General features: G+C 37.4%; 1 protein-coding gene across 1 annotated transcript in view; it reads left to right on the top strand.

Annotated features, from left to right (window-relative positions):
* GNAI3 (guanine nucleotide binding protein (G protein), alpha inhibiting activity polypeptide 3) overlaps positions 1-10,198 on the top strand; it is a 47,071-nt gene extending 36,873 nt beyond the window's left edge. Inside the window, exons 6-9 of the mRNA XM_011948159.1 lie at positions 2,931-3,060; positions 3,444-3,597; positions 8,701-8,913; positions 9,004-10,198. Of these exons, the coding sequence (XP_011803549.1) occupies positions 2,931-3,060; positions 3,444-3,597; positions 8,701-8,891 (475 nt within the window). The 3' untranslated portion in view covers positions 8,892-8,913; positions 9,004-10,198. The remainder of the gene's footprint in view (positions 1-2,930; positions 3,061-3,443; positions 3,598-8,700; positions 8,914-9,003) is intronic.
* The last annotated feature ends 1,018 nt before the right edge of the window (positions 10,199-11,216 follow it).

Below are 11,216 nucleotides of genomic sequence, written 5' to 3'. Positions count from 1 at the left end.
GGGTTAGCCAGGATGGTCTTGATCTCCTGACCTTGTGATCCGCCCGTCTCGGCCTCCCAAAGTTCTGGGATTACAGGCTTGAGCCACCGCGTCCGGCAGGATCTCTCTTTATTGCTCAGGCTGGTCTCAAACTCCTGGGCTCAGGTGATTCTCCCGCCTTAGCCTCTCAAAGTGCTGGGATTGCAGGTGTGAGCCACCGTGCCCAGTCCAACTGTGATAGTTTTAGAGAGCGAAGATTCTAGTATTCTAATACAAATAACTTTCTCATTAGCATTAGTAATTCTTTTTTTTTTGAGACGGAGTCTTGCTCTGTCGCCAGGCTGGAGTGCAGTGGTGCGATCTTGGCTCATTGCAACCTCTGCCTCCCGGATTCAAGTGATTCTCTTGCCTCAGCCTCCTGAGTAGCTGGGAGTACAGGTGCATGCCACCACGCCCGGCTAATTTTGTTGTTGTTGTTGTTGTACTTTTAGTAGAGACGGGCTTTTACCCTGTTAGCCAGGGTGGTCTCTATCTCCTGACCTTGTGATCCTCCCGCCTCAGCTTCCCAAAATGCTGGGATTACAGGTGTGAGCCACCATGGCTGGCAGCATTAGTAATTCTAAAACAAGCCTCAGCTTGTCTCTGTGTTAATGGTCTTTTATAAATATTAGAAATGTTTCTTTGGTTCCCATTTTCTTCTTTTGTGACCTTTGAGATTAGGAGTAAACTTTTCTCCTTCAGTATACCATGTGTTCTTTAGTTATGTTATTATGCTTATATGTAGAATGTGATGTTCGGCATTATTGCATACAGATGTAACTACTACCTCAGAGCCTGTCAGGTTTTTTGTCTGAAACCAACTCTTACACAGGATTTGTGAAATCCACATAGGGTTTACTTATTACTAGATACCAGTCAGGGTCTTGAAATCCTAATACACCAAACTAGATTTTTTCCTGGTGCAGGAAAATAGTAGTTCAGCTCTGAATGCTTTTAGAATAGACTTGCTGCTTATCTTTACTACTGATGAACTTATTTAGCAAGAGCAGCAAAGACCACATGGATTATCACTCATGAGACCATAAGAATGAGATTTCTTTGTATAAGGTTTGTAATCTACTTATAATTAAAAGTTGCGATCATTATTTAGTGTTGGAAACTTTCTTATTGGTGTTGTTATATAGATCAGTCTTTAGTTAGGCAAATCCTAACTGTCCTGTCTTTTTATGCCATGATCAATAGCCAGATCTAATTAAGATGCCACACCTACTTGATTGTTGGCATGTAGTTATCTTGTTATGAAGTACTATCATTTCTTCCTTTTCCTCTTCTCTCTAGGCAAAACTACTATCCATTTATTCAAACATTTATTGAGCATCTACCATATGCAAGGCATTGTGTAATTGCTTACTTGCCTCTCAGTTAATGAGGTAATGTTTATGAAATGTTGATCTCTTAGTGAATGATATTGTAAATGTTAATATGTGCTAAAAGCCCACCTTGGAACTTCACAGTGTTGTATAGACTTTGTAGAGAAAATGGGGGAGTAAATTGAAGTTATTGGTGTGTCTCCCCTTTAGACTTCCATGGTGAAATATATGATGTTAGCCTTCCTAAAACCTGTATTATGACCCTATATTAAAGCCAACTTGTGATTACATCATTTCAGGTGTCATGACCAAAGGTCAAAAAGAATTGTGCAAGATCAACCCAAAGGAAGAGTTGGGTCATAAAGAGATAATTCCTTTCAAGCATACATTGAGAAATCACCAACTGTGTCTTATTTCTTTCAATTTTTGGGCAAAAACATCTCTGGAAATGTAGGCCTCTAGTCACTATTGATCTTATACATTAAACCAGTTCGGCAGAGTTTAGCCTTTAAAAATTTTATCATTTTCTTCAAACACAGATCACAGAGTAACAATTTGCATGTATACGTCATTAGACCTAAGTATCAGCTAAAACACAAAGCAGTGCAGATCTTCTTTTTACTGTAGGAGGTAGTTGAGGATGCTGCTGATAGAAGTTCAGCAGTTGACTCAGAATACCAAGTAAGTCGCCCAGAAGAGAGTTTTGGACTAAAACTGATCTGGAGTGGAACATAAAGTTTGTGAACAGTTGAGACTTTGTTTTTATTAATTAGGTTTAAGTAAGACTTGGAGTTTGGAAATATTGGTCAAGGCTGTTTTTTGGTTATTGGATTCATAGAATCCTACCATAAAAATATAATTTATTTGTTTTTACAATTAATCTCCAAATTTTTTTTTTAAGGTAAGGAAAACACACTTAGTAGGAAGAAGTTATGGAAGCAGAGTGCACATTGGGCATTTATAGGCAAACCATTTTGAGAGTCAGAACATGGGTGCTGGAGTTAGAGTGCCTAGGTTCAGATCCCCAGTCCCTGTTTGTTAGTAGTGTACCTTTGAGCAAATCATTTAACATTGAATGTGCCTCAATTTCTTTATCTGTATAATTGGGATAATAATAATAGTACTTATAGGAGTGTTACAAGGGCAAAATGAGTTAAGATGTTTAGTAGTAGTGTCTGGCACCATGGTAAGCACTCAATAAATATGCCATTATTATTATTATCTCAAACTGTATTATTTAGCTCTTTGCTTTTCCTATCTTTTCCCCTCCTTCCTTTAATCCATTTCAGTGTTTATTCTGCTGACTTTTCACACATCTGGTACAAGCTTTGATAGAGAGGAGGCTCAACTGTCTATCTAAAATTAGAACCTAGATTATTCACAAATTTTATTTTCTCATGTTGTTGTCTTGTACTTTTAGCTAAGGTAATTATTTTGACTGCATTTAATCTATTCCTTGTTTGTCTTCTATTATAAATGAAGTTTTGAATATGTAATAGTGGGAAGTTTCCTAATTATTTCAGTTTAGGGAGAGGTGTATGTGTGACCTTGCTGAGTTTGTGCTTTCTTTCCCCTTGCCAGGATGTTTGATGTAGGTGGCCAAAGATCAGAACGAAAAAAGTGGATTCACTGTTTTGAGGGAGTGACAGCAATTATTTTCTGTGTGGCCCTCAGTGATTATGACCTTGTTCTGGCTGAGGACGAGGAGATGGTATGTTGGAGCTTCTGGTAAAAAGCCTGTCTAATGTAACCAGGAAATAGAAAATAACTTATTAGGAAGATTGTCTGTATCCATTTGCTCATTCAGTCAAAATTTAGTATCTTTAATTTTTTTGATCTGTGTCCTATTACTCTCAAAAAGATGTTATAATCGCATTGAGTATGTGGAAAGGATGTTAGCCAGCCCTTCCTCCTACCTCCTCTCACCTCAAAATTACACAAATGAGGACTGACACTCAACTTTATCTTATTGGTCTTTGACTTATTTCCGTTAATGCCATTCAGTGCTGCACAACTTGTTGGTTTGTCTTTTTCATTAAGTTAATCCACTTTTACTATTTGCTGCTGACCTATCATCCTTTATTTCTTTTTCAGAACCGAATGCATGAAAGCATGAAACTGTTTGACAGCATTTGTAATAACAAATGGTTTACAGAAACTTCAATCATTCTCTTCCTTAACAAGAAAGACCTTTTTGAGGAAAAAATAAAGAGGAGTCCGTTAACTATCTGTTACCCAGAATACACAGGTAAGAGGTTATGAAAGACTTTGTTGGAGGTACACATCTTACTTAGATCAACACTTTGGTGGCATTCATAAAACTGTCTTTTTTTTTTTTTTTAAGTGATTGATGGAGAGTATTCAGTGGTAGTGGCATTGGCATTAAGCCTGTGATTAAAACTCCCTGAGTCAAGAGTGCCATATCAGACACAATTGAATTTTCTGTGTTTATTTTAAATTTCTCTCTTCATTTTTTGAGGAAAATAAAAAAGGAGAAAAAGTAAATTTGGGAGCTGGGCATGGTGGCTATAATTCTAGCTACTTGGAAGGTTGAGGCAGGAGGATCATTTGAGCCCAAGAGTTTGAGATCAGCCTAGGCAACATAGTGACACCCTGTCTCACAAAAAATAAAGTAAAACTTGGTATATGTCGAAGAAAATACAAGGGTAAGTTGTAATCATTGTGCCCAAGAAACTGACATGTAGTTGCCGAGGGACATAAATAAATTTATTGTAGTGTAAAATGTGCATTAACAGAAATGGAATAGAAGTGGTTACTTCTGATGGGGTCAGTGTAGTCTTTTTCTAGAGCTGCTAAGAGGATGAAATAGAAATCATCAGGCAGACAGCGGAATAAAAGCATTTTAGAAAAGAGGAATTGTATATGTGAAAATATGGAGGTAGGAAAATGGTGTGACCAGTCGTGGAACTCAGAAGGAGTTTGGTATTACTAGAGTTTACAGTGGCAGGGAAGAAGTGGTTGGAGAGATGGTCAGAGATCAACTCATGGAGGGCCTTATATCTCATGCTGAGACAATGATGATCAGTTGGAGGTTTAATATCCTTCCATGATCTATATCATGGGGTACATGATATAGAAGAAACTGCTTTAGAAAGATTATGCAATAAATAATAAAGATAGTAGTAGATTTGAATTGGTAAGAACTCAGGATGGAAATAAAAACTTTTGATGGGGATTAAGGGATATATCTTAGAACCCAAAGGCAAGAATGGACAGGTCTTAGAATGGAATTAGAACTAGGAAATAATTGTCAGGAAACCTGGAAGCACTCTTTATCCCCATCTTTTTTCTCTCCTCTGTGTATCTTTTTTATTATTCTTTCTCTCCTTACCAGCTTTCTCTGCTATTCAGTTTATGTGATAACAGCCTAGTCACAGTTTCTGTATCTCTGTTAAAAAGATCAGACTAGGCTGGGCGTGATGGCTCACACCTGTAGTCCCAGCACTTTGGGAGGCTGAGTGGATCACGAGGTCAGGAAATTGAGACCATCCTGGCTAACACAGTGAAACCCTGTCTCTCCTAAAAATACAAAAAAAAAAAAAAATTAGCTGGGCATGGTGGCAGGCACCTGTAGTCCCAGCTACTCGGGAGACTGAGGCAGGAGAATGGTGTGAACCTGGGAGGTGGAGCTTGCAGTGAGCCAAGATCGCACCACTGCACTCCAGCCTGGGCGACTGAGCAAGACACCATCTCAAAAACAAAAACAAAAAAAAGATAAGACTAGACTGGGATTGCTTGGCCTTGGTTTCAAATTCCAAGGAGAGAGATTCTGGCCATGGTTAAGTCAGGCAGAAATCTGTAGGCCAATTAGTTGAGGTCAGGGGCAGAAATGTAACTGCCAGGGATGGATCACTATGAAACTAGGAGATCAGAGTCAGGTATTTCCAGAGAATAGGAACTCTTATTAGTGGAGACACTGTAAATGCTTTCTATAATAAAGTGAGGCCGGGTGCGGTGGCTCATGCCTGTAATCCCAGCACTTTGGGAGGCCGTGGTGGGTGGATCATGAGGTCAAGAGATCGAGACCATCCTGGACAATGTGGTGAAACCCTGTCTGTACTAAAAATAGAAAAATTAGCTGGGCATGGTGGCACGCACCTGTAATCCCAGCTACTCAGGAGGCTGAGGTGGGAGAATCGCTTGAACCCAGGGGACGGAGGTTGCAGTGAGCTGAGATTGCACCACTGCACTCCAGCCTGGAAACAGAGTGAGTCTCCATCCATCAGTCAGTCAATCAATAAAGTGAAGGGGTAAAGCAGGGTTAAGGAAATGGGAAGAGTCAGAGGTACTCCCAGGTTTCTGTCTTAGATGCTGGTGCTCCGACCTGAATTCATATTTAGGAATGTTGATTTTTAATTATTTATGGAACGTCAAAATAATATCTCATGGGCAGTTATATTTGAGGTTGGGGAGAGGTTGGAGTTTCAGATCATCAGTAATGAAAACATGGAAATGGGTGAAATGACCTATGAAGATAATAATATAGAATGAGGAGAAAAACGACCACAGATAAAATGAGAGAGAATAGCAGCCTCTATTGGCAGGAGAGAAAGAAAGATATCATAACCAAAAGGAGAGCTTAAAAAGTGAGTTGATTAAATATTTCAGTCAACAGTGTTATCTGCAGATAAGTAAGATAAATACTGAAAAATGGCCTTGGAGTTAACAGTTAGGAGGTCGGTGACCTGCTCTTGAGAGCAGTGTTAATGGAAAGGTGAGTACAGTGAGTTACAGAGTGGAAAGTGAAGAAAGAAGATAAGTGTAGACTACTCCTGAGCAACGTAGTAAAAGGGAGAGATTTAAGAATGTTTATAGGTTGAGGGCTAAGATCCTATAAGCAAAAGAGATGTTGAAAAAACAGATGTAATTGAAGGAGCAAGATTTGCAAGCAGATGGGAAAAAAGGAATTACGAGTCTCGATAGGATAAATGGATAAACAAATTGTGTTATATACATACAATAAATATTATTTACCCACGAAAAGGAATAATAATAGATGGTACAACTTGTATGAAACTCAAAACACTGTGCTAAGTAAAAGAGGCCAATACTTCTATTATATGATATATCCAAAATAGGCAAATCCATAGAGACAGAAAGCATATTAGTGGTTATGAGAATTGGGAGAATGGGAAGAAAAGGGAGTGATTACTTAATGGGAATAGGGCATTGAAAAAGTTTTGTCGCTAGAGAGAGGTGGTGATTGCATAACATTGTGAATACACTAAGTGCCACTGAATTGTACACTTTAAAATGGTTAAATATCTGTTATGTTAATTTTCTTTAATTTTTTTAAAAGAGTATAGGTAGAGCAATTGATTTTTGAGGAAGAAGTAAGACACCTCTAAGACCAGAAGTACAGATAAGTGCAGATATGTAACATTTTGAGTGAGGCGGTAGGACAAAAAGTTGAGATGTCGTTTAATCCTCATGGCCTCTGTGTTCTCAAGGAAGTTGGAAATGTGGTTACCTGTTCAGAGTAAAGAACAGAGGGAGGTGAGAATCAGGTGAGTTTATAGAAAGCAACCAAGTTTTAGGATTGGGGGAGAGAGATGTAAGACAAGTAAAAGAATTGGCATTAATGTTGAAGGCCCAGCTTAGAGTCTTCACACAAAGCAAAGAGCCTTTAATCTCATATCTTTTCTTTGTTGTTGTTAACTTCCAAGCCTATCCTCCATTGTCTTCATTCTACGTACAGATTCTTACAGTCCTTATTTGCCAGGTATTAGTATCTGTTCCTAGCAGACAAAATTCACTTTTCACTCATCTGCCTCTAATTTACAGAGGTTGTTTTCCAGATTTTAAGAACCTGCTTCAGGCAGCTACAAAGCTGTTTTCCTTCAGTTATTTAAATATTTTAATTAATATTCTTTTCCTTTCCTTTTTTTTTCTTTTTTTGAGACAGTGTCTTGCTCTGTCTCTCAGACAGAAATGCAGTGGCATGATCTCGGCTCACTGAAACCTTCACCTCCCAGATTCACATGCTTCTTGTGCCTCAGCTCCACTACAGGTGCCCACCACTAGGCCTAGCTAATGATTTTTTGATTTTTAGTAGAGATGGGGTTTCACTGTGTTGGCCAGGTTGGTCTCGAACTCCTGACCTCAAGCAGTCCACCTGCCGCGGCCCCAGGTGTGAGCCACCCCACCCAGCTCCTTTTTTCTTAAGCTCCATTTTGTTACCTGGTCTTCTTTATATCTTTGTTATTGATATTTTTGTTATGCTTAATGTTACTGAAAATAGCCTCTAGTTTATTGGAATAATGAATTGTCTTTGTTGCGTTTCCCTGGCTTTATAACCAGTTTCTAAGGCTACTCTAAAGGTTCCATAAGTGATAAGATGGTGTAAAAAGCAGGTGATTTAAGGGCATTAATTACAAATATTGTTGAGACAGCTTTTACTTTTGGTTCCTGCCACCTTTCTTTTTGTAAAAAATAAGAGCTTTATTGAGATATAATTCAGAAACCCTAAAATTCACTCTTTTAAAGTGTATTGCTTTTCCTTACTTAAATTATTACCTTAAGACTTTGAAGCTAAACCTCCTTAAAACTGTGGAATGATTTTGAAAAGAACAATTTACCCTGTTGAATTCCTTTTTTTGTTTGTTTTAATAGAAACAATCCCATAGCATTTATTGCCATCTTGTAGTAACATAAGGGTAATCAAAACAATATGAATAAATGTTCATATTGGACAAAGGACATCTAAAAGCAAACTGTATCCTTCTCAACAATTTCTCACTTCATTGATCCTTTCTAGTTGGAAACACTTTGTAGCAGAGTAATATTATCTCCTTTTAGCATGATCCGACCCAGTTGTTTTCAAAAATATGGAATGCTTCACGAATTTGCGTGTCATCCTTGCGCAGCGGCCATGTTAATGTTCTCTGTATTGTTCCAGTTTTAGTACATGTGCTACCGAAGTGAGCACTACCCTGTTGAATTTTTATTCCAAGATCACTCCAAGGAACACAGCCTCTCTCAGACCTTTGAAGCAGTTGTGTTCCCTAAAAATGCACCTTCCTACTTTCCTAGTTTCCTTTTATACTTTCTAGATTTTTTTTAGCTGAAAAGTCTAAATGAAAGGGTAAAGAGAAACAATGTTATGTTTTCTTCAATCTTTGTGTGTGATGATTTTATTTTAGTTACCATGAGAGTCTACTCTCAAGAAGAACCTAATTATAGAAACATCTAATGATTATAGAAATAGAGAATTCTATTCATATTTAATTGGGTTATGTTTCCTCTCCATAAGTAAATGGTAATGGTCTGACTTAGTTGAGTTCAGGCAGCTGTTACAATTTGAACTGAGAGTACTGGGTGTCTGTTTTAGGTTCCAATACATATGAAGAGGCAGCTGCCTATATTCAATGCCAGTTTGAAGATCTGAACAGAAGAAAAGATACCAAGGAGATCTATACTCACTTCACCTGTGCCACAGACACGAAGAATGTGCAGTTTGTTTTTGATGCTGTTACAGATGTCATCATTAAAAACAACTTAAAGGAATGTGGACTTTATTGAAAAGCATGGATGTTAGTGAAAGGTAAAGTTTCATACAAGGTAGTTATAGTGCTATAGTGATGTCTCTTAGCTTTGTAAACTTTTTCTAATTCAGAATGTTCTTCTCTTCTAGTTACTACAGTGTGGAGTGTTGAGACCAGACACCTTTTGCTGTCTTATGGGGCAGCTACAAGCATGAACGGGACCAGGGAATGGCAGCAGCATGCAGAATCTTAGCACTCTTTAGCACAATCTTCTATATTAGGGAACTTTTAATTGACATGAGATGCTAAATTCAGACATTGGAATTGGAAGAACTGTAAAGTGTGATTTGATCATCAAGACATCACTTGGATTTCTTAATCTTAAATGCTTGTGGAAGATGTGAAGTTGAGGTGCTGCGTTCTAGAACTTTCAATATGTAGCTTACTCTTTTTTTCCCCCTTCTTAACAAACCACCAGTGGTTCATTTTTAGGGTTTTTTCATCAAGAGAAGAATAACTTTACTAAATTTTATTTCTTTATTTGCAAAAGAATCTTTATTAAAACACAATGTTAACTATGCACATGATGTGACCAGATCATCTTGAAAATATTCCTCTTTAGTAGGAACTCTTTGTTTTTAACTCTTGGTGTGGTCAGAATATAATACTTCCATAATTACTTATAATTCTTTCCAGTTACTGGGGCTATGCATACAACTTTTTTGATGAAATTTATGTTATTATCCTGCTCAAAGTACCATTATGGTTTCCATATGGTAATTACATTGGAAAGTTCTGCAATAAGATTCTAGTTCTCTCTTTTCTTTAAGCTTATGGTTGAAGGTCAACCTTGTTTATGCAGATTACCAAATTACTGCTGTGATGTAGTATGATAAAGTCAGCTTCTTGGATACAGACACACCCAGGACAGCTGCCAATCAGAAATGCAAATTGCTAAATTCCAAACAGAACCAGTGACTTTGCTGCTACATATTTACTAAATTGACCACTTTGATTCCTGCTTGTTTGTCTCAGTTATAGGGAGTTTTGTACAAGGTGCCTCTTGTTTTCCATCTTCATGGCCTTTTCTGTTGAGAGACATCTAAAGTGTATTAACAGTGCATGCTTTTACTTTGTAAATGTGGTGCCAAATCCCTGTTTGCCATCGTTTTTACTGTAGCAATGTTAACTGTAGTAATCCTTAGTCAGTATGTTCTTTTGCTGAAACTGTTGCATTTTGGGACTTTTTTCCACTTTGTCATGTGTACATTTTTAATCTATTACAGTTGGCAGCAGTATTAAAATGGTGAGTAAAGAGCCCAGGTTTGCTCCTGTTTGTAACTAGTCTTTAATGGAAATACTGTCTTCTGTTTCCTTTTGCCTTTGCAGAATGTGTTTTTAGCCTTTGTGTGAGAATGGGTTTAGGTGGAAGGGTTTCCTGAAGGTCTAGTCCTTTGGTGTAATAGTATTGTTGAACCTTAGGTTTTGTGTTATATCTGCATACGAGTGGATGTGATCATCATGCATTTTGCAGATTTACATTTTGCTTGTGTGGAGAGTTATATTCACTTCAACCTACAGTCCCTTTTGTATAATGTACAGCAAATGTCATTAAATATTGAATGCTCTATTGGGGGAAGACAAATGAAGAGAATGCATTTTGAGCATTTCAAATCAGAAGTTTGAGCAGTGCCTTTTGGGGTCCAATCTTTTTGAATTGGATTCTATTTCATCTTTTGATGTCACCTTTCACTAGTTTACAGAAAAAGGTTGGTGTCAACAAAAAAGCAAGTCATAGCAGTTCAGTGCCTTTGTTGGTAGTTTTTAACTTTTTTTCTGATTCTCTTTGGAAAATCATAGCTTACAGATGGTATAACTCTATTATATAATGAAATTTTCTTTAGATTTGGGAAAACTTGATCTGAAAGAAAATTACCAGCTTCAATTGGTGATTGATTCAATGCCCACAATGTAAACAGGGTTGGTAGTTCTTATTCATTTTGAATATATCTTTTCCTTATTGTATTCTGTAATATAGGATCATCTGGAAACGAGAACTGGTGGAATATTATTTTCAACTTTAGTCTTTCTATATTGTGGACTAATGGAATGGTGTTATTGATAATCTAAAATAACCAATAATCCAAAAAAGTTCATTTTATTTTGAATTTGTATTTTCAGCTGAATATCTATCTGATATGTTAAATTTTTAGCCCTTCTGTTAAAGAAAAATAGCAGGTCCCCATTTTCTGCCTTTGTACCATTTACATTTGCTGTTTGTTTACATGAAGATCACTCTTATCTCACCATCCCAAATAACTTATCTAAATGCACATTCCTTGAGGACACAGGGAGACAATTT

Source organism: Colobus angolensis, unplaced genomic scaffold, assembly GCF_000951035.1.
Source record: "Colobus angolensis palliatus isolate OR3802 unplaced genomic scaffold, Cang.pa_1.0 Scaffold273, whole genome shotgun sequence".
Lineage (NCBI taxonomy): Eukaryota > Metazoa > Chordata > Mammalia > Primates > Cercopithecidae > Colobus > Colobus angolensis.
This window is presented reverse-complemented; position numbering and strand designations above follow the sequence as displayed.